Source organism: Lucilia cuprina, chromosome 3, assembly GCF_022045245.1.
Source record: "Lucilia cuprina isolate Lc7/37 chromosome 3, ASM2204524v1, whole genome shotgun sequence".
NCBI lineage: Eukaryota > Metazoa > Arthropoda > Insecta > Diptera > Calliphoridae > Lucilia > Lucilia cuprina.
This window is the reverse complement of record NC_060951.1, coordinates 49,266,853-49,291,700: the sequence shown is the minus strand read 5'-3', so window position 1 is coordinate 49,291,700 and position 24,848 is coordinate 49,266,853. Positions and strand designations below refer to the sequence as shown.

At 25.2% G+C, this 24,848-nt stretch overlaps 1 protein-coding gene across 6 annotated transcripts in view; it reads right to left on the bottom strand.

Annotated features, from left to right (window-relative positions):
* Positions 1-24,848, bottom strand: part of LOC111688560 (neurotrimin) — a 69,149-nt gene that overhangs the window by 32,493 nt on the left and 11,808 nt on the right. For 2 of the 6 annotated variants that reach the window (XM_046947304.1, XM_046947303.1), the window contains exons 3-4: positions 3,496-3,942; positions 1,901-2,121 (exon numbers count right to left, since the gene is read on the bottom strand). In XM_046947304.1, the coding sequence (XP_046803260.1) occupies positions 1,901-2,121; positions 3,496-3,790 (516 nt within the window). In that variant the 5' untranslated portion in view covers positions 3,791-3,942. Of the gene's footprint in view, positions 1-1,900; positions 2,122-3,495; positions 3,943-7,551; positions 7,621-24,848 lie in introns of all 6 variants that reach the window. The other 4 variants (XM_046947305.1, XM_046947307.1, XM_046947308.1 and 1 more) reach the window with 4 other exon arrangements.

Sequence of the window (24,848 nt, the reverse complement as noted above, 5' to 3'; positions counted from 1 at the left end):
TTTTACTTTCAGGTGAGTTTACGGAAAGATGTTGTTTACTTATTTTGCTAAAATATATGTAAGTAATATTCCACAAGTTTTACAATAACATTGGACTCCTTTGCGAACTTCTTACATATTATGTACGGAAATTTTTATATTCAATGTTATATTAAAAAGTGCGTCTAAATATTAATGTTATTAAATCAGTCTTCATATTTCATAAATTAATTGTAAGAAGGTTTCCACTTTTTAAACTGTTTTATCTTTTATTCAAATTTTGTTCTTTGATCGTACTATTGTCCCTTTGAAAAATTTCGATCATTGGTCGGACTTGATTTCTGTTTACAAACATTTCGATACAGAGTGATCAATTTTCTCTTTACAGAATAATTTGGTCATTTAACGATAGCATTTCACATAATTAATCGAATAACATTCTTTAAGAGATGTGTACGATTTCTGATCATTTATCTTCAGTAAAATTTTAGAATGTTGATGGGATCATTTTCTCCGTTCCATTATTAAAAAAAAAAAATTTTAATTTCTGCAACCAATGAAAGATTTAATTTTCTCTCTCTCTCTCTCACTCGATCGTTAATCTTTTGATTTTTCTCTTTGGTAAAAATTTAGAACACTGAGCACCATAAATACATCAGCTATTCTTAAAAAATTAATTTTTAGTTTTATCTTTGGTTAATTTTCTAATCATAATTTTTAATCGATCAATAAATAAAATTTTTTATAATAATTGTTGTACTAATGATCATCAAAAATTTTCGATCATTGATCGATAAAATTTTTTTTAAGAATTCTACAACTGTGTGCATTTTTAATTCAAAATGGGTTAAAGGATTCATTATGCTTCATATATTTTAAATCTCTCCCACTCTGCATATATATACTATAATTTTTTAACTTTTATTCACTGCTTGAAATTTATGACGAATATTTTAATGACATATAATTAATAGGTAATAATTTAATTAAAAATATAAAATAAAAAATTAAAAAATAAAAATATTTTATACACATATTATGTTGTATATTGTATTTAAAATGGATAAAGTTTGAAAAAAATTAAATATACATAAAATACAAAACCAATAAATTTTGCATTAAAGTAAAAAAGTGTTTTCCTTTCGTTTTTTTGTTGCATGAATTAAATTGCAAATTAAATGAGTTTAAAATCAACAAAATAAAAATCAGCATGTTAATGCATGTTTCCGTGTCGTGTGGTATGTGCATTAAAGAATCATGAATATGAAAAACTGAATAAATAATAAAATATTAAAAATCAATAATAAAAATGTTTATGACCATAATTTATTGGTCACAAACACATACGCACACACACACACACATATATAATATTGCACAATAACAAATCATTGCAATTAAATTGAAAGCTGCTTTAAAAAAATATATATTTTCATAAATAAAATTAAATAAAAAAAATAAAATTATTAACAAATTCAACATCTGTTTCTCTTTGAGATTTATGAAAAGAAAAATTGGAAAAACCTTGAAAGAGAAACAAATGTTATGGCAAGCTTTGGTTTCATTTCCTTTTCCGATTGACAGGTTCAATAAACCAAAAATAAGTGCAAAGTTGTGTTGGAGAAGTGATGGTGCAATTGGTGCAAAAAGTGCGGTAGTGCTTTTTATTTATTAATACTTTTTTTAACTTGACTTGTGATAGAAGTTTGCTACTTTGTTTTGTTTAACAGCAAAAAGTAAAAATTAAAATAATATTTTTTTTTGTTTTCTTAAATTCTCTCTTTCAATTTGGTGCAGGTGCTTTAGTGAGTAAAAAAATTTTACTTTATTTTAAAGATTAAAATAAAATTTAAAAATATTTTTTTAAAGAAAAAGTAGAAATTTTATTTTAATTTTACGCCTTTTAAAACCGATTACATACCTTGGCTGGTGTTCCAGAATCTCCACTCACCCTATGACCACCCAAATTATTGACCACGCACGTAAATGTGGCATCACGTCCTTGCGCCACCGTAACATTTTCTAATGGTATTACAAAGTCTGGCTCGAATGCACTCACTGATGATGACGACGACGATGATGATCCCGTATTTAAAGTTGAATATGATGTGTGAGAGGAAATTTTGTTGGAAATGCAAAAATCTTTGATTTCATACATTTTGATTTTGGTAATTTTTTTTCGTAATGAATATAACAAAAAGTGAACAACAAGAACGAAAATTTTTAGTTTTATAATTGAAGCAGTTTTATTTTTTTAAAAATTGAAATAATAAAATTAGTTTAAAAAGGGTGGGGAATGTAAAAAAGGAATTATTTGTCAGATTGAATATGATCGATAAATTTTCTCTTTAGAAAATTTTTTGATCTAAAATCGGTAAAATTTTTTTTTCAACAGTTTTTAGATCTCAGATAAATTTATTTTCTCTAAAAATATTTTTCTTTAGAAAATTTGCAGCTCGAACAAATTTTTTGGCGAAATTTTTAGATCGCAGTTCGAGCAAAATTCTCTTAAATTTTCTTCCTGTAGGAAAATTGCCTCTTAAGGATATTTTTTGATCTCAGATCAATCCAATTTTCGCTTTAGGAAGTTTTTCGATCTATTAAATTTTCTCTTGTGAAACTTTTTTGATCTCAGATAGATAAATTTTTTCTATTTTCTCTTAAAGACATTTTCTCTGGTATATCAATTTGCTCTTTAGGATATTTATTTCATGATCTCAGATCGATTAAATTTTTACTTTAGGACGTTTTTTGATCACATATCTATAAAGTTTTTTTAGGATGTAAAATTTTTTCTTGTAAAACATTTCGATCTTAGATCGATAAAATTTTCCTTATCATATTCTGATCTTAAATCGATTTGATCTTTAGGATATTTTTCGATCTCCGATTGATCTAATTTTCTCTTTAAGAAGCTTTTTGATCTCAGATCAACCAATTTTTTTCTTTAGGAAATTTTTCAAAATCAGATCGATCAATTTTGTCTATTTTTTTGTCAATTTGCTCTTTAGAAAAATGTTCGTTCTCAGATAGAACCTGATCAACCAGTTTTTCTTTTAGAAATTTTGATTTTAGAACTTATTGATTTTTTTATAATTTTTTTATCTCCATTCCTGGGTCTAACATCGTGAAATTTTCTCTCTTAGTAATTTTTCCATCTCAGTTTTTCTTGGTTTTCGATCTAAAATCGAGAAATTTTTATTAAGTAAACATTGTTCTTTTTCCGGACTACTTTAGTTTAATAATTTTCTTTAGAAGAATTTTTGAGAATAATTAATCAAAAATATTCTTAAATTCAAAATTCTTCCTTCTTTTTACTAAAAACAAACCCCAAACTAAAAAAAAAACATTAAAGTGTTGCAAAATTATATTTTGAATAAAAAACATAAATTTAGCAACAAAATATAATTTGAAATTAAGACAAAAAAATTTAAAATTTCAAACAACACACATCAATATATAGTAAAAGAAAAAAAACACACACACACTTAGGTGAAATAGAAAGGAAACACTCACCTATACAGTTGCATAATAAAAATATCGTCAATAACTTCCATCTCAGAATGTTTGTGTGTGAATGTATAATTTGCTTAAAAATTAATACAATTTCTTTGCTGCTAAAATGATAAAATTGCTCTTGATGTTGTGGATGATGATAATGGTAATGGTGGGAATGTTTTTGAGGATGTTGATGATTGGAAAGATGTTGTTGCCTTTGTAGCTGGTGTTGTTGAGGATGTGGAAAATTCTGCTGATACTTTTGTTTCTGTTGCTGTTTTCTAATTGGTTTTTGTTGTTGTATATTTATCATCTTGTTGTTGTTGTTGCTGCTGTTAAATTTAAGAGCATGTCTTGTTATTGTAGCAATTATTATTATTGTTGTTGCAATAGTTTTGCTGGCTATTAAGCTGCTGCAGCAGTAGTTTTGTAGTTTAATTTAACTTTTTGGTTGGCAAATTATTGCTGTAATGCAAAGATAAAATGGAAACAATATTTAGTTAAACTTAATGGTTGTTAAATTAAATGCTGCTTTAATTTGTTGATTTTTTTCTTTTTAATTTTTTCTATGGCACTCAATTTTCATCGTTTTCATTCCACTTAATTAATGTATGACATTTAAAAAGTTTTTTTAAAATACAGAGCAGATTGTTATTTTTTGTTTGTTTCATTTTGTAGTTGTTTAATAATTGCATTTATTTGTTACCACAAAATGTTGTTAAAATAATAAATTTTATTTCTATTGTTGTCCTTTTTATACCGAACCTTTTGTTAAAAGACAAAGTTTTGTTTACATTTATAAACACATTTACTCATTGTATGTGTGTTTTCATCTCAAATGTTTTGGTATGTAAAAAACATACATATTTGTTAGAAAAAATGTAAAAATGTAAGCATAAAAACATTATTGTTAAAACTATACTTGTGGTTGAATGAGTCTTTTCATAACCACACATATACATACATGTACATTTTTAAATAGAAATACGTAGTATTGTGATTAGCTCTATATACATATAGAAAAGTGTTAAGGTGACCACCTTATAGTTCAGTCTTTCTTCTAGGCTAGCCTATAGTTTAGTCTATAGTCTAGTCTATAGTCTAGTCTATAGTCTAGTCTATAGTCTAGTCTATAGTCTAGTCTATAGTCTAGTCTATAGTCTAGTCTATAGTCTAGTCTATAGTCTAGTCTATAGTCTAGTCTATAGTCTAGTCTATAGTCTAGTCTATAGTCTAGTCTATAGTCTAGTCTATAGTCTAGTCTATAGTCTAGTCTATAGTCTAGTCTGTAGTCTAGTCTATAGTCTAGTCTATAGTATACAGATACAGATATCAACATTTATAGTTCTTGTTCACATTATAATCCTAGCAACTAGTTAGTGCAGCCACTACGTCCACTTATCTAAACTGACCTTTTACAATAATAAGCTCTCAGTAAATGAAAAAGACCATTCCTTTGCTTGCAAATGTTACGTGCGCATACATATACACATTAAAATACATGCATATACAATTTACTTAAACAAACCACATATACAGGCACAGCCAAGTAATGTTGAATGTAAAATACCAGAAGGAAACACGGAAACAAAAACATGCAACATTCAATATACGAGTAAGTAAAACACATGGATATATTCAGTGAAACTAATGTTTGTAGTAGAGTAAAAAAGCTAAAGGGAATATGTAGGGATCGAAAGATGCATGCCACACACACATATACAGCTGTCTGCAAAACACTAACATGACCGTAAATGTCATGGTTATGTTTTAAAATGTGGTTAAATTAAACTTATACTGTAAATGTGTATGTAGATATTTGTCTACATGAGTATAAGTGAGTAAGCGTTTTGATATTAGAATGTGTTTTGAGATGAGGAAAAATTTACTTGCAGCAACCTCGCAAAACAAGATTTAACAATGCATTGAAATGTTTTTGCTTTATGCTAGCAGTTGTTGAAATTGTGGCATGACTAGTAATGAGAATATTATAGCAACTGAATTGAAATATTTTACTTCGATTTAAATTTTTTTTTTTAATTTAATCTATTAAAAATTTTCAATAGAAAAGTTTATATATTTATTCTATTTTACGAAAATTTTTTCAAAAGAACATTAAAAAACAGTTTTCAGTTCTAATTATCATTTCTGTTGCATTTTTCAGTACGCAAAATTTTGATAATGTCAAAAATCAACTTTAGAATATTAAAGTTGCAAACAAGTAAAAAGATACAACATACATTTAATTTCTTTAATAAACGAATAAATGAAATGCGAAGAAAGTATTAACCTGATATAATTTTTGTTATATAGTTTAGTTACGCTAATGTTTATTTTAAATATAAAAGCTAAAGCTGTTAGTATGCAAAAATAACGTTGCGCAAAGGCAGCTAACAGTGAAAACTTTTAATGACGGAATTGTTGTTTAACACAAATCTGAAAATTATTTCTTAGCTCATCTAAAGACTTTACTTTTTCTAATGCTTAAGAAAATTTAAAAATATTTAGTTTACATTTAACTTAGTTCTATTAAACTTTAACCAGTTTGCATATACTACATACATATATATTTATACTATATTGTTGATGCAAATCTGTATTAAAGCATGATTCTACATGTATATATTTTTCTTTTTTCTTTTACAATTTTAATTTCAGTGTGAAACTCAAAAGCAACATTCACTTGCTATATTTGCAAAAACACACATTAACTTTAGTAAAATATTTACCTTTAGTTTTTTGTAAAGTATTTTTTGCAACGAATAAATGAGTTTGTGAATGTGTAGACTACTTAAAAACATATTAAAGTTAATTAAACTAAAATAAGCTTAAACTGTTAAATTTAAACAAATAGTTACATATCTTCCCACATACTACGTTCATCTCTATGAGGAATATTTAAATAACAATTTAAAGAGAAAAAAGTAATACAATTTCATGTATGTACTTGCATATGTAGTTGTGTAATTTCATTAATGTTTCCTTTCTGAATTAAATTGTATCCTTATTGCACATTCGACTACTAGTGAGCAGCAATATTACGATTGCTATTTAACATATAATTATAATCAGATACACTTTCTTTATAAAAAAGTTACTATCAAATAATATTAACTAAATCATTATTTGATTGACTCAAACAATTATTCGTGCATTTTAAATTTTAGAAGAAAGAGAATTTTTCAAAATATCCTATAAAAAGGGAATTATTCGAAAATATCCTGTAAAAAAGGTATTTTTCAAAAACTTGCTATTAAAGGGCATTTTTTTTAAATTTTTCTATTAAAAGAGGATTTTTCGAAAAATTTCTTGAAAAAAGTTTATTCAAAAATTGTGAAAAAGAGATTTTATTCAAATATAAATTTTTAATAAATTTTCTATGACTTTCCATGAAAAAGTTTTTTTTTTTTCAAATCTTGCAAAAAAAAAATATGATTTTTTTAATTTGTATATAAAAAAGAGATTTTTTTTAAATTTTTCTATGAAAAAAATTTTTTTTTTTAATTTTTCTATAAAAAAGAGAATTTTTAGAAATTTTTTTGTAAAAAAATAATTGTTAAAAATTTTCTATTAAAATATATTTTAAAATTTTTCTAGAAAAAGATAATTTAAAAAAAATTTTCTATAAAAAGGCGATTTTCCAGAATTTTCTATAAAATTCATTTTTTTTTAAATTTTCTTAAAAAAAATTACAATATAAAAAATAATTTTATGTTAAAAGAAAATATTTTAAAAATTCTCTTTTAAAGGTATTTTTTTTCAAAAATTTGTTTAAAAAATTATTTTTCTTGGAGACAAAGAGAAGGAATTTACGAAAATTTTCAAAGAGTGGATTTTAAAAATTGTGCTATAAAAATATATTTTTTGAACAAAATTAAGTAAGTAAGAGTTCTTGTATACCCTTCAACATGATGTGTTAAAAAAACAGTCTGTACCAAACGACCCTCTATTATACGTTATCACTTATTCCGCGCCCTACATGCTTAATTTCATGTTTCTATTTTTAATTTTATAGAAAATTCAAAAAATACCATTCGAAGAATGAAAATCTATCAAAAAATTATTGGTTCTCACCTTATCCGGGTTTAATTTTATTTAATTTGATGTTTCCAGGTTCATTACTATAGAATATTAAAAATGTACCTTTAAAGAAACAAGAAAACAAATTACTAAAAAAATTTCTTTATTATGAAAAATACAAAAAGTACCGTCTTAAAAAACGAAAAAGTACCAAAAAGTTTTCTTTTGTGGGCTCTCACAGAATATACATACTTAATTTCATGTTTATAAGTTCATTATTAGAGAAAACTGAAAAAGTACTTTTTGAAAAATAATTAAGTACCAAAAAATCGCTTTTTAAAGGTTCTTACATAATCAGGGCTCTACATACTTACTTTCATTTTTCTAGGTTCAATAATATAGAAAATTTAAAATGTACCTAAAAATCCTCTTTTATATGTTCTCACATAATCAGAGCTCTACATAACTAAATAGAAAGTCCTCCTTTATATGTCCTCCCCTACTCTGTTTTTTGGTCAATTTTATAGAAAATTAAGAAATTAAGAAAATTAATTCTTGTAGAACGAATAAGTACCACGAAGCCCTCTTTTGTAAGGTCTTACTTACTCCGAGTTCTATATACTTCTCTCTTCATGTTTCAAGTCTATAAAAACACACAGTTTCACGTGTTTGACGTGTTGCAAGTGCAAATATACCGTTTGATTATGTGTGTTGTCGTTGTTTATTAATATCAAAATACGGCATGCACCAAAAATTATAATTTCTGATGAAATTTTCAAATGTTGTCTTAGATTTTGCTGACTTTAAATAGCGTTCTTCCCGAACGCATGTCTAATAGGTGTACTGAAAATTAATTACAACATACATACGGACAGACAAACAAGCAGGCATTTGAAAACAAATTTACCTAAAAAGGAGGTTACGTAGACTGACATCACAAAACCGACTTCGACCCGTAAGGAGTTACAAATTGTATTTGTATCTTGTAAGGTAACAAAATTAATATTTTTAAATTATAAACAGAATAACAAACATCTCACAGAGGTGAAGAGTAAAAAATATTCTATTAACAGAGACTAATTTCGAAAATTAGGTATAAAAATAAAACTTTTTCAAAATGACTGTAGAAAAATTTTATTATTTTTAAATTCGCTAAAATATTAAAACTAATGCTTGCAGTGTGATATCACTTCTTTATTTTGTATTCTCTATTTTTATTTCATTTGCTTATAAACTCTTAATTGTTGTTATTCTCAGCAACCAATACTTTTTTCCTGTTTTCTATTCTCTCTTTACTGATCAATATGTGACGTCATAATATTTACATGCGTTTGTAAACACGTATCAATCATTACTCAATGTGATGTTCTTTTGTCCCTTTCATTCATTCAGTAAGAATTAAGCATCGGTATGTAAAAGAAGTTTTTAAGTGAATTAAAAAAAAAGTTTTAAATATTATATTGAAATTAATTAAGTTTAAATAAAAATTGATAATAATAATGAAAAAATTAATACTTTCAAAATAAATATAAATGTTATCATAAAATGTCGTTTAAAAAAGTAAATAAACAAGTGTTTTTTTTTAATAAATGTATAAATAATATTTAAAGTTAAACGTTGACTCTACATATCTAATATATTTTATTGGAATTTGATATAATAATGCCAATTTTTTTCATAGTTATAATGAAATCCATTGGCAACTTTATCTCTTTCGATAAAATTCTGTTAGTTGCGAGGGTCAACCTTTTTATATCGACAATTAAAAGTGTTTGTGTTTTAATATACATATAAAATAAGTGTTAGTGTTAATAATATGCAAAAATTGTGTTTTAGAAGAAATTTGATGGACATGCCATAACATGATTTGCTGTTGAGAGAAAGGTGAGTTTAAATTTGAAACATAATTACACTCTCATAAAACAAGTGAGAGCTTTCATAAAAAAAAAAACTAGAATATTCTATTGAGATTGTTAATGCATGCAGAGTTATGAATAGTAAACAAACAACACCAACTCACATTGTCGTATGGTAAATTTTGTTCTTGCACTTGCTTGTTTATAGAAGAAAATGAAGCAAGAACAAATAATTTTTGAATTCGCTAGGGGACTTTTTGTTTTCTTTTTGTTCTTTAAAAAGTTGTTTTTGAATTTTCTAGGATTTTTTTCAGTACTTTTTCGTTTTTTAAAATGTACTTTTTGAGTATTCTTTAATATTGAAAATAGAAAGATGAAATTAAGCATTTAAAACCCGTTATATAAAATGGTTCTTTTTGGTACTTTTGTGTTATTCAAAATGTATTTTTTAATTTTTCTATAATATTAAAATAGAAAGATGAAATTTAGTATGTAGAGCCCGGTTTAACTGAGAACCGATTGAAGGGGACTTTTTGGTACTTTTTATATCCTTCACCTTCGTGAGAAGGGTATATATAAAGTATATATATTCTGAATCCTTATAGATAGCGAAGTCTTCTGTCTGTATGTTTGTTGAAATCAGTTTTTAGAGGACATTAGATATCGGCGAGATCCGAATCTTCAATAATTGTGTTGGATATGCTTTCGGGAAGACCGCTTTTTAAAATCAGCAAAATCGGTCCATAAATAACGCAGATATGATTAAAAATCCGAGACAATCTCTGAAAATTTCATCAAAATTTTAGATTTGTTATTCATGCTCAGAGAGAAATTGCAAAAAACAAAATACATAATCATACGGTAAATTTTGTTATTGCACTCTTGTTTATAAAAACAAGGCAGAGTAAGAGTAGCAGAGTAAGAGTAGCAGAACGAGAGCAGCTCTAGTGTGTTGTAATTGGCTAGAAACATGAAATTAATTATGTGGAGCCTGGCTTAAGTAAGAAGCCAAAAAAAGGAACTTTTTGTCACTTTTTCAAAAGGCAATTTTTGAATATTCTTTAATATTGAATCTAGGAGTTTTCTATAATAATGAAATAAGAAACATATGTACAGCCCGGATTAGACAGAAACACATCAAAGGAATTTTTTGGTACTTTTTCGTTCTACAGATGGTACTTTTTGAATTATCTATAATATTGAACAGAGAAACAGGAAATTAAGTATGTCGGCATTATGTGAGAACTAAAAAAAGGGAATTTATTTATCCTTTTTTAAAAGGAACTTTTTGAATTTTCTATAATATTGAACCTAGAAATGTGAAATAAGTATATAGAGCTTTAATTAGACAAGAACAAATCAGTGAAGATTGTTTGGTACTTTTTCGTTCTGCAAAAGGTACTTTTTGAATTTTATATAATTTTGAACCTAGAAACATAAAATTAAGTATGTAGATTCGGAATTAGGTAAGAACACATAAAAGGGAACTTTTTGGTACTTTTTCGTTTTTCAAAACGTACTTTTTGAGTTATCTATAATAATAAACCCAGAAACATGAAATTAAGTATGTAGAGACTGGAATAGACGATAAGAATTCAATAGAGATTGTTTGGTACTTTTTGAATTTTATATACTATTGAACCTAGAAATATAAAATTAAGCTTATATATATTAGGTACTTTTTCATTTTTTGAAGGTACTTTTTGATTTTCTGTACTAGAAACATATAAAACGGGACTTTTTGGTACTTTTTGTATTTTGAATAATTGTAAACCTAGAAACATAAAATTTTTGAATCTAAAACCTGACTTAAGTGAGAGAAGATTACTTTTTAGTACTTTTTCATTTTTAAAAAGTATTTTGATTAAAAACATTCAAATCTATAACATGGAACTTTTATTTGATTTTTTGAAATAAAATACGTACTGAATATTTTTGTTTTGCACTCTATGGTAAAGAGTATATAAGATTCGGCTCAGCCGAATACATAACTTGTTTATTGTTTGATCTGTCTCTACACCAAAGATTTTTATTAAGAGTATACTCTATAGATCACTAGGGAATAGTTATGTTATGGCTGTTCCATCTCTAGCTTACAAATGGGGAACTAAAGTGACAACTGTTTCTACTATCGATTACTATGTATACATTCGTGCCAAAAATATACAAACTAAATTCTTTGTATTTATATACACTTTGTCGAACAGCTGTTTATTTAATCGATCAGAAGTAGTTGACTATTGCATATCTTAAAGTAACTACTCTTAAATAGAAGTTTTTAAACTACAGGATTCTACCTGTTAAATTTTGGGAGTATTTTTTGTAGGATTTGTTTTTGTATACTCATTACATAATTTAAAACATTTGTTGCATAGTGCCGACATGTCTAAAAGAATTGGTTGCCATTTCCAACTATTTAATCAAACATACGAATGCTTTCAATGTTTTATATACAGTTAAATGTATAAGTATGAAAACTTGTTTAATAGTTTGGCTCTCTTACTAAAAGAATGACATTGATTTCACATTATTATTAAATAATCTCATGTTTCCACTTATCTATGTATATGTATTTCCTTTTATTTGAATAATCATATAAGTTGAAAAACTAATTATAGAATCGCCTAGAATCGCGAAAAGTGTTTGATTAGAAAATTATGTTATAAACAAATTTAGAAAAACTCAAAATATGACTGATATATTTGGAACCATCCTTATCTAGACTTTTGTATATGTAGGACTGTTAAATAATATTTTGTGTTGTATACATATACACGAAAAATGTTTCCCTCTCTTTAAATTTTTCATATAAACATTCGTTTCTTTGTTTGTTTGGGTTTTAATAAAAGCCTTATAGAACTTTTCATTAAAAATATATGTATCTGTATAGGATATGAATAGATGTTGCACAAATATACAACGCTATGGAGTCGTTGGAAAATATAGCAATTTTAAGTATTGATGGCACTAGTATCATTTCATTTATAGTAGATATTGCACACGATGTGGAATCAACAATTCTACTTCTATTTTTTTCTGCAGGCATATTAGCAAATTGAATTTATTTTTGTCTGCTGCAGAGGAATTTTATGTTTGTCGGAATTTCCGTTTTAACTAAATATTTCAGCTTAATTTATTTATTTGAAAAAAAGAAGAGAAAACTTTTTTTCCCGGTTATTGTGCTGTTTGCAACTAATGAAAATGAAATGTTTTCAAAATATGTTGAACAGAAAATGCAAGGGGGAAAATAGTTTTTTATTATTATTTGTAATGATTACTTTGAACTACAACTATATATGCATGAATGTATTTATATCACTGCTCTACTACTGTGTAGAGTAGAAGTGTTTGTAAATATCAATATATACATACATGCATATATTTAAATGGGAAATTATTGAACTTTATTGTAATTAAATGTTTAATTGTACTGGCATTTTTTATAAATTGTTTTTGTTAGTCAATGGCAAAAAAAAAAATATAATTAAAAAAAGGTTTTTTATTTTAAAATTAAATTTTAATAAGAAAAAGGAATGGTTTAAATATGTATGTAAATTGTTCTTTATATATTTTATAGTTTTATATTTTCTTTAAATATTGTCCTAAGTATGCTTTAAAAATTTCTTTAACAAAATTATTTATTAAAATCAGTACCTATTACCTACTTCCTTCTATATAAAGAAATTTAATTTCAATAACTAACTTTGAACTTATTATTTGTGTGAACAAAAATAAAAAAGAAAACTTCAACAGACAAATACACTTTGTCACTACTTCTACGACATTTGCAATATCAGTTAACACGTACTTGTGTATCTTTAACCCTACAAAAATAAAAATATCTTAACTGAATTCAATAAGTAACATTTTCAAGTTCACTTTGGCAAATAATAAATATACTCTCAAAGAGAAAATAAATATATAGTTATATGTAAAATGTATAGAAAAACTAAATTATATCAATCTTAATAAAACGTGCTTTGGCACTGTATGACCCCTAGAAGTTACACAAACGCAGCGGAAATAAACGAAAGGGATCCAGCAAATAAGCAGACGATTGGCTTAAGAAAAGCAAATACATGAAAATAACTTGACAAATCTGTTTATTTATATTCTAACAATACAAGAAATACGAAATTGTAACAGAAAAGTGACACACAACTCAAAAAATAACGTGATATCAGCTGAAATACTTTTAGAAATGTTGTGAAAAAAAGACACGTACAATTTTGAGTCACAAACATAAATACCTTGACATTTTACGAGCTCACGCATTTCGAAATATCGTTTTGTAAGGAAAAATTTCTTTAAAAAAAAGAAGATGCAGAAGTGTAAATATTAAAGAAAAAGAAAATGTCGAATAAATTTAACTAGAACTGAACTAGAACTGAACTAGAACTGAACTAGAACTGAACTAGAACTGAACTAGAACTGAACTAGAACTGAACTAGAACTGAACTAGAACTGAACTAGAACTGAACTAGAACTGAACTAGAACTGAACTAGAACTGAACTAGAACTGAACTAGAACTGAACTAGAACTGAACTAGAACTGAACTAGAACTGAACTGAACTAGAACTGAACTAGAACTGAACTAGAACTGAACTAGAATTGAGCTAGAACTGAACTAGAACTGAACTAGAACTGCACTAGAACTGCACTAGAACTTAATTAGAACCGAACAAGAACTGAACTAGAACTGTTGTAAACCAATATTTTACTTATTTGAGATAATTAATATATTCGGATTGGTCAAATATTATTTCAATAATGTCAATAAATTGAAAAAAAACATAAAGTCGTAATATAAAAACGATCTTTACAATTTTATTTTGAATGTTTTTGTATCTATCTACTTATATTTGAAATATTTATGTTCTATTCTATGACATGACATGGATATTCCCTATTTACTAAAGAATTTGTTTACATCATTTTATCACTTTATCATAACTACTGAGAGAGTGTACATTTACTAGACAGTTACAACATGTTGCATTTAATATGATTCTTACGTTATTGCCACGCATTTATAGTGTTCAAACTTTTTTATAAACTGTATTTCCATTTCATTTTTTTCTGAACACTTTTTATTTAAGTTCAGAGTTTTATCAGTAACAGAGATGGAATTCACCCTTAAACTCTTTGTGACGTTCAATTTTGCACTTTACTACGTTACGTTTAAAATAAAAATAAACTTGTAGATGTATTTTTAACTTATAGTATATATGTAAGTATGAGTAAGTATTTCTGTGTGTTTAAATGTAGTTTGTCAGTCGTCGTTGTCTAGTTTATTTGCATAGAGGTTGAAGGCGCCAAACCGTATTTTATTTACTATCATTTCCTTCCGTTTTTATTACAGCATAAAAAAAGAAACACAACATTACGAAACTGAATGTGAATCCTGTATAAACAAAAGTGCGAATACGAATGCAAGTTGAAAATACGAATTTGTTATTTATTTGTTTTTACTTGCAATATTATTTCAGTTCAGTAGGGTTGTAAAACAAACAGACAGTTGTTTGTTGACCGTACTGACGATGAGACACACAGAAAGATGGAAAGACATAAAATTGTTGTATGTGGATTTTATTTTTTTTTTGGACTGACTTTTAATGGAATGTCCTTTCAAAGGAATGTATGTTTTGTTATGTTATGAAAAGTCAGTGAGACTTTAACTACACTCTCTCACTTAACTTGGTTATGGGTAGAGAGTTAAAAAGGGAAAGATAAAATGACAACAAAAATGTAAATATACTTTTATGAGAACGTTTTTCGGTTGATTTTAGATGATCAGATAAAAAGAGTTTGTATATTTAACTTGTTGTTATTTTATTAGTTTAAGTTAAATTATTTTTAAAGAATTTAAAACAAGTGTAAGAGAATCAGTGTTTAAATGTAAGAGATCTATTGCGCTAGTCGAAGTTAATCTTGGGCTTTAAAAAGCCTAGACTTTTCAAGGCTTTAGAAAAACTTAGTTTTTTAACTTAAATCGTGTTATTTTTAAAAGCTTCGTTAGTTAATCTCAATCGAAGTTCTCAAAAAGCATAGTTTATTGTCGTACTTTGGCATAGCTGGTGTAAGCTTTTAACTTATATAAAATTATTTTAAAAGTGTTTTGGAAGAAAAGGTGAGTTTGTTTTCGTAATTCAAACTTTTTTCATTGTTCTAGTTTTCTTTAAACTTTCTGCTATGCTTTGCTATAAGTTCAGTTAATGACTTCAATTATGATTTTTTAAAAGCTCAGTTAAAGTATTTATATAAAATCTTTATTGTAGAAACTTTAAGGATGTTTAAATTTAGTTTGTTTAATGGTTTTAATTAAACTTAATTTTATTTAAGCTTTATTGCTTTTCTATTTAAGTCGTGGTTTTTCAAAACTTTACTTAATCTCACTTTTGTAAAAGCTTTTTTAATAAGAGCTAAATATTTTTGTTTTGTTGTTTATTCAACTTAAGTTTGTGAACTTTTTTCTTCGTTTTATTAAACCTCAGTTTGCTGACTTTAATCCTTGTTTTATTAAAGCTCAGCTTAATCTGATGGCAGGTTTAAAAAAGCATAGCTTACAGCTTTAATTTTAACTGCAATCTTAGTTTAATCTCTTTAAAAATTCTTATTTTTTTCTACTTAAACTTTAATATTTTTTAAACTTGCTTGGAAAAAATTAAATTAAATACATATTCAATAAACTAAAAAATTTGTTTACAAATATAAAAAATATTAAAAAAATAATTTTATTCTATTTAGTTACTGCAATCAACAAGGTGCTTTTATTCATACACAAATTGCCAATTATTTAAGATTTTTAACTTTTTTTCTTGTAAATCTGCCACCATTGTAGTCATATTCAGAAAATAACACGTAGCAGCCACATCCTTGTATACAATATTCTACAGATAGCGATCATTGACATCAAGAAAAAAAAAGCACACTATACTTGTATGTAAAAAATATAAAGAAACTGAACTGAAATATGTTTAATAATAATCATAATAATAAATGCATATTTATCGAGATACAGCACGTTTCTAATAAATACTCATAATAATATTGGCGCGTCTTTTCATTATACTAAAAAGTACTCCAAACAACGACACACATTGCTGCAATATATAGAAATACTTTCAACATCGTAAAGCCAGGGAATGAAATTGGAAAAAAATCTATTTGCAACATTTATAAGCTGTAACTTGAACTTTCATCTTGGTTATTTGTATGTTTTAGTGTGTGTTGTAAAAGTGTGTGTGTATGTTGTTTTCTCTAGGGAAGTATACATTCTACTGTTGCCTCTTTGCAGTTGCAATAAAAGAAAGACGGTAAAGTGAATTCAACTTTAGATGTAACTGTAGTTGTTTTATACTGCTTTAGGTTGCTTAACTTTACTTTACTTTGCATTACATGATGAAATTTTTTGTGTTTTTTAGTTTAGTTTAGAAAATTTACTTTAGGTTCCATAAACGTTGCAAGCCACCATCATTTTGTTTACATACAACCGTTTTAAACTGGCAACAGAAATCAATGATTATGTCTGTTGTAGTAAATGCAGCAGCTCTTTTTTCTTATTTCTCAGCCAAATTTAATAAGTGAAAATCGACAGGTAACCTTTATGTTACAAATATTTAATATTAGTTAGAAGGATGTTTGTTTTTGTTTTTGTTAAAATATTTTTTGGCAACGTTTTTAAAACAACACTCTACTTGATGATGTTTTATCCATTCTCTTCAAATGGCAAAGCTTTTATTGATTTCATCTCGATTTTTCCATTCATTTGACTAGAACTGAAGCATAATGTCTGTCGTTGTTGTCTCATCGTGTATGCATTTTAAGTTTTAAATAACATGAATATTGACTTTCTGAGTAGAATTTCAAGTGAAGTTAAGAGTTGTTTCATTTAAATTCATTTAAATAAATACTTGTTGACAGACGTGCATTGATGCTAGTATAGTTTGCAATTGGAAAATGTAACATATACATGCATATGATTTTTAGTTTTAATTTCAATTAAATAATGAAAATTTATTTGAAATTTATTTAAAGAAAATTTAGAATTGTTGGGTATTATTTTAGTCCAACTTGATACACTAATTTAGTTTACCTTAAAAAGAGTGTTTTTTTATGGTTTAATTGAATTTTACTTTGGTGACTTTTATCTAAGTTTTGTTAAACTAGAGTTTATAAAATTCAATTGTAAGTATAATCTTAGTACAAATCGTATTACAATTTTCGAAATCTGTTGTACTATAGGTTTGTTTTCGAATTTAAATCGCCTTATATTTTATTAAATATTTATAAGCAAGAGAAAACCTATTCTAAAAAAATTTTTTTTCTATAAATTAAAAATTTTTTAAAGTGAAAAATTTTACAAGCATTTTTTAAAAAATTAAATATTTTGAAACAAGAGAAAATTTGTTCAGAAAATATAAAACTTTCTATAAAATGAAAATTTTTGATATGAAAAATTTTTAAAAAAGAAAAATTTTACGAACATTTTTTAAAAAGAAAAATTTTACCAACATTTTTAAAAATGAAAATTAAAAAAAAATCTATAAAAAATTTATCGAAAATGTCTGAATTTAAAAAGAAAAAATTTAAATTTCCGGAAGTTTGTAATATTTTTATTAAATTACAATTTATCAAGAATATTCTAAGAACGATTTTTTGGATAATTTTTATAAAGAAGTTAAATAATAAAAAAAATACTTAAAAAAATCTATTATTAAAAATTTTCTATAAAAGAAAAAGTTATCAAAAATTTTCAATAAAAGAACATTTATCGGAAGTTTTGTATATAAAATGTAATTAAAAATTTGTACAAATGGAAAAATTTGTCTAAAATATTGTGTAAAAGGGAAATTTTGCGAAAATTTGTTTAAAAGGAAATTTTTGGGAAATTTTCTAAAAATAAAAAGATTTCTATAAATAGAAAGTTTATTGCAATTAATATACATCGAAATATTTAATATAATTAGAATTTCTGAAATTTTTATATAAAAGAAAAATTTATATGGTTTATAAATAGGAAATTTATCGAAAATTTTCTATAAAAAGAAAAAAAAAAACGACATTTTTTTCCATTTAAGGAAAATTTTTTACCAAAAAAAAAATAAAAAATCTTTTTCTTATCAAACGAATATTTAATGGATATATTCTATAAAAGTAAAATTTCTATAAAAAATATATAAAGAAAGAAAATTTAACAAATATTTTAGGAAATGTTCCAGTAGAGTTTAAAAATTCAAATTACTTGTTGTTTTATTAAATTTACTTTTTAGCGTAAATCGAATCAAATTCACTATCTTGTATTATAATAAACTCACAAAACACAATTCGTAGTTTGAAAAAATTGATTATATATAAAATACTATACACTTCTGTTAATGAACATAATTTGTATTGTCACACATATTTTATTTGCTCTTGTCAACTTGAAAACACCTATAAAATATTCAAAAAAAAAAAAAAAAAAAAAATACAACAAAATATCATTACAATTGTTTAAATAAATATTATTTTGTCCTTTAGCTGTTATAATTTTTTATACTTTCATTTCCTACAAAAAAGTAAACTACTATAAACAGACACATTCCCAGGATAGTAATTTCTAGTGACACATACTCCAAGGGACCCAAGACAAATAAAATAAAATTACTATAGAACAAAAACAAAAAAAGTGAAACATTATAAGTAGTCAGCAGTTTTTATGAGATGTCTGGCTGCTACCGCACTTTAGTTAAAAATACACACCAGAATTCATACAATCCTCCAGTAGGAGTTAAATTCACTTAATTTATATAAAATCTAATCTTTCTATATACATACATACAAATGTATGTGTGTGGTTGTATAGGTGTCTATCCTTTGGCTTAGGTTAAACACTGAATGATTTTACGAGATAAATGTAGACTCATTCATACAACAATGTGTGAATTATTTGGTTTTTCGTTATAAGTCTAAAGAAGAAAAATCTCAAAAATTTGTAACCTTAAGTCAGACATTTGAACTGTAAAACATTGTTGGGATTATTAGAAGGCGTTTGCGATGCTTAAATATTGGGTGGGTCGGTTTGTATGATTGTAGTAAAAAAACAAAAGGACATTGTCATCATGTTTTGTGATTTTTTTGTTAGGATTTGTTTTGGTTTTTTAGGTAAAATGTTGCAGATGTTAAAAGGATTTAAATCTTTAAATTTGAAATTGAAAATTTTCTTTTTATAGAAAATATATATCATAATTTTTTATAAAAAGAAATTGTATCGAAAATTTTGTATGAAAAACAATTTTTGGATGAAATAATTTTTAATAAAAAAAAAATTGTATCAACAATTTTGTATGAAAAAACAATTTTTGGAAAATTTAAAAAAAATTTTTAAAAAGAAAATGTATGGAAAGTTTTATTTATAAAGAAAATTTATGGAAATATTTATTAAAAAATAAAATGTATGGAAACTTTTATTAGAAAAGAATATTTACTAATAACGAATTTTTTAAAAATTATTGTAAATAAATTTTTTTCGGAAAATATTGTGTAAAATTAAAATTTATGAAAAATTTTCTGTACAATAAAAATTTATTGGAAAATTTTTATCAAAAGAAAATTTATGAAAATGTGTATATACAAAAATTATGGAAAATTATTAATAAAATGAAAATTTATGAAAAATTTTTTATAAAATGAAATGTGTGGAAAATTTTTTTATAAAATTAAAATTTATAGAAGATTTTCAATAAAAAATATTTAAAAAAATTTATGGAAAATCTATATGCATATGTTTATAAAAATGAATCTGAGTCTGAATCTTTCTTGCCTCGTGGGTTTATTTGAAATCTTTATACAGCTAACCGACTAGACCGATTTTCTTCAAATTTTCCGCATGTCTGGAAAGAACTGTAGGCCACAGCTGGAATACCCAAATATAGTGTGGATAACTTCGACATCCATACGAACACTTGGAGGCTAAATGGAGGGTAGATACTAGATACAGTGGCATTGACAATCGGAGTCGTAGTACCTCCCATATTTATCAAATACATAAATTCGTATACCTGAGAAACTATTAGTCATAGAATTCTTTATTTTAGCAAGAAGAATTTTGGTAGTAGGATTTTGACACTTATAAAAAAAACTAAAATTAGTTTATATGGGAATTTATTAGGGTGCTTTCTTTTTTACTTTTGAATATTGACCAGATTAACTGTAGGGGCGTTGTATTTCCCATATGAATAAAAAACAAAACTTGTAATATCTTGGAAACTATTAAATATTGAATCGTAAAATTTTAGACAAACATTCACGTGAAATTGGAAATTGGTTGAAAGTTTAATAGGGGCGTGGGAGCACATATGTGAATTAAATACCAAAAAATTACAAACCAAGGAAACCATAAAAGTTTGAATCCTTAAACTTGTACGAACAACATTGAAATCCATATGAAATATATGTATGTGTACATGTTAATTTTGGAATTTGCAAAAAGTAGAATGATTTTTCCTTAATAGTCCTATAAAAAAGAAAATTTATCAAAAAATTTCCATAAAACAAAATTTTATCAAAAAATTTCGAAAAAAGAAATAAAATTTTCTGTGGAAAAGAAAGATTATAGGAAATTTTTAATAAGAAAAATTATCAAAAATTTGTTTCAAAAAGAACATTTCTCAATAATTTTCTTTAAATTTAAAGGTACTTATTCCAGCAAAATTTCTTTTTATTAAAAGTTGTTAAAAAAAATAAAAATCTATAATAATGAAGCTTAAAAAGAAATAAAAAACCTCTTTTTTAATGGAAGTTAAGTTTAAAAGCTTTAACTAAGCATGTTTAATTTTCCTTCTGCAGGTCTTCCCCAGTCATACTTCATGCTTCATTTGTCTTGTTTGTATACTTTTCTGTTGCTGTCACAGTTAATTGTAGATTGTATATATTTTATATCTTACACATGTTTTTGTCTTATCCTGTCATGTTCTTTCGTTACACCTTGTTGGTTTATTTGTATGTGTCCTTTTTTCAGTACGCATTCCTTAGGGCATTGAAAGTTGTCCTTTTTCTTTTTTTTCTCCAATTCTTTTCTGGTGTATCAGCAGTATAATGTGTCATTTCTTTTTATAGACAATTGTTATGTTTTTTTTTACTCTGCACACTTGTGTTTTACTGACTTATTGCCATAAAATAAATATTTGCTTCAGGGGATTTCACACCTACTACCACAAAATAACAAAGTATATGATTTCAACACCTTTTTCTTTTCATCTTTTGTAGTGTAACCAATTTTTAGTTTATTACAGGTTATTTGATTTGATTAGTTAAGGAGTTAAAGGGGAAAATGTTTTCGGTCAATTAAAATGATTAGGATCAAATTTATAAGATTTTTTTAACTTTTCTTTGCTTAAAGATTAGTTATTTTTGTTATTTATTTTTAGTAACAACTTATTAAATTCTTCATGTATGTATATAAATGAAAAGTTACTTGCTTCTGATTTGTCAAAATGCTGTAAAGTTATTTAAGCTTATATTTTACCACAAAATGTCAACATTTAATTGCTCAGTGACATATTTTCTATTTGTGTTTATTTTTGTTGCCGTTTTTGTCTCATACAGTTTGTATAATTCTCATAATTTATTCTTATTTGTGACATTTAGAAAATTTTAGTTTTTTTTAGTTTTGTTTTGGAAAAATAAATATTTCTCTATGTCATATGAGTACACGATCAAATAAGCTTTAGAAATGCAAAGAAATGTTTTTTAGTTAGACATTAAAGCCATTATCATAATTAGTTTTTAGAATTTTTTTTTAGATTTTTTTTTAGAATTTCGTAACCAAGTTAAACAAACATGTTGTGCAAAGAGAATGTGACCAAGTATATTTTTTTTGCTTTTTTTAACATATTTTAAAAAAGAAAATATTTAGAGCAAAAAGATAACGTATTAAAGTTTATATTTTACTTTGAATTTGGATTAAAGAAAATATATTTGAGTTATAATTCCAGAAAATTTTGTTTCACATTTTTAATAAATATTAATTATGAAACCATAATTTCATTCTTTAATTTAAATGCTCCAAATTCTTTTATTGAAACAATACAATTGTTCTTAATCAAATTCTGTACTTGTTCTTAAATATTGACACTAAAAAGCAAACTATAACAATGTTCTGAATCATCACTAGTTTCTAATTTAGTACAAACTACCACATATCAACTGCACAGTGGGGGTAGAAATCAATAAGAAATGTTTCTTTAAATAAAACGATATCTTGAATTCTTTCTTTAAATATCGATTTTATATAAAAGGAACGCTAAAGAAAAAAGAAAAAAAGGAAAATTTAATAAAAGATTTTTATCAACAAAAACTTTTACGAAATTTTTCCAGAAAAAAAATTAAATAAATTTTCTATAAAAAATAGCTAAACATTTCTATAGAAAGAAAATCGAACAAAACTATTCTATAAAAAGCTTAAACTTCTATAGGAAATACTTAAAAGAATTTTTTTTATAAGAAGAAAATTTAATTAAAAATTTAACGATATTTTCTACAAAAAATGTTTACGATAATTTTTTATAAAACAAAATTCTTAACAAATACAAAAAAAATTTTAATGAACATTTTCTAAATAGAACAAAATTAAACGAATACTTGCTTAAAAAAGAAACTTAATAGAATTTTTCTATTCAAAGAAAATTTCCTACAAAAAGAAAATTATACAAAAATTTTCTTTAAAAATAAAATTTTACAAAAATTTTCTTTAAAAGTAAAATTTTACAAAAAATTTTTATGAATAGAAAATTTAACGAAAATTTTCTACGTAAAGAAAATCTAACAAAAATTTTAATGATAATTTTATATAAAAAAAAATTAACGAACATTTTCTAAATCGAAAAAAAATTATACGAATAATTTTTAAAAAAGAAATTTAAAAGAAGTTTTATATAAAAAAAAAAAAAAAAAAAATTCTAAAAGAAGAAAATTATCTAAGGAAAATTTTATAAAAAAGAAAATTAAATAAAAATTTTCTTTAGAAATAAATTTTTTCAAAAATATTTGTTTAAAATAAAATTTACAAAAAAAATTTGTATAAACAGAAATTTTAACGAAAATTTTAATGATCATTTTCTTTAATAAAATTTATCTAATATAAAAATATGTGTGTAAATTTTTTTGATTCCTCCCCATTGTGCATCATTAGATGTCAACAGACTCTTCGAGTTGATTTAATTCATTTTTATAGTTTTTCATTTATGAAGACCATACAACACATTAACAAATTTTTGAAATGTTTTATAACTGACTTAAGTTTGAGTTTTCTTTTCTGTTTTTTCATCCTCTCATATAATTTGTTTTTTCTTATTTTTGCAAGAAATCAAGACGACAAACTAACAAAAAAAAAAAAAAAAAAAATAGAAAAAAAAAGAAATATTCTTCATTGAAAGACAAACAGAATGAAAGTAACACTTTACGTTGACAAGTAGGAATAAAAACGTAATACAATGCAACAGCATTTTTGTCATGACAACACAGACGAGGGAGGAAGGGAGCCCGAAAGTGGGGTAAATAAATGAAGACAAGTAAAACTAACACAAAAAAACTTTATTCATTTTGTTGCATAAATGTTTTAACAAAATGTTACAGATGACCGACCATGTCTGCAATATAAACCGGAACTTGAAAGGAAGTTCAACAAGAATCGAAAAAAAATCCATAGAATTCATTATGACACTGAGTACATAGAAATGTAGTAGTTGTTTTCCATCTCTATTTAAGGATGAAAAAAAATGAATATAAAGCAATTTTTAGTTGATTTTAGGAAAATTAATGAATGTAGAATGCACATGCATGTGTGCTAAGAAGTGTAACTTACCAATTACAGAGTTACATACACTTCCTTGCAGTTCGTTATATAAGTTCCTTACTAGGGTCTTGACTAGTCTTTTTATTAGCTAGAGATACTATAGTGACGACTGATATTTTATTTGCAATACAAAATATACAATATATCGAACATGAATTTTATATCCAAAAATATTGTTTGAAGTCCCCCAAAGTCTGCTGGGGCTTCGGAAGTGTTCATGTGCGTGTGTACATAATTTAATAGTTGTATGTGTTGCATGAATATGTGTAATGGCAAATACAAATGTAATAGTTAAACTAAAAGCTTTTTTGTATATATTTTGTCTAACCCAGCAAAAGTTTATAGCTTCTAAAGATATTAAAAGCGGCTTTTTTCGAAAAAATAATTGTCATTTTACTGCAATCATCACGGATTTAACATGGCTTACACTCTAGGATTCGTTCAACTGTTAAACACCAAAGATTAAAAAATTTTTAACAGAACTATAAAAGACGTGAGGTACATTTGCTTAATTTTATACATTTAGGTACAAAGCTAGTCTGGTTTATAATCTAGTCTATAGTCTAGTCTGTAGTCTAGTCTATAGTCAAGTCTATAGTCTAGTCTATAGTCTAGTCTATAGTCTAGTCTATAGTCTAGTCTATAGTCTAGTCTATAG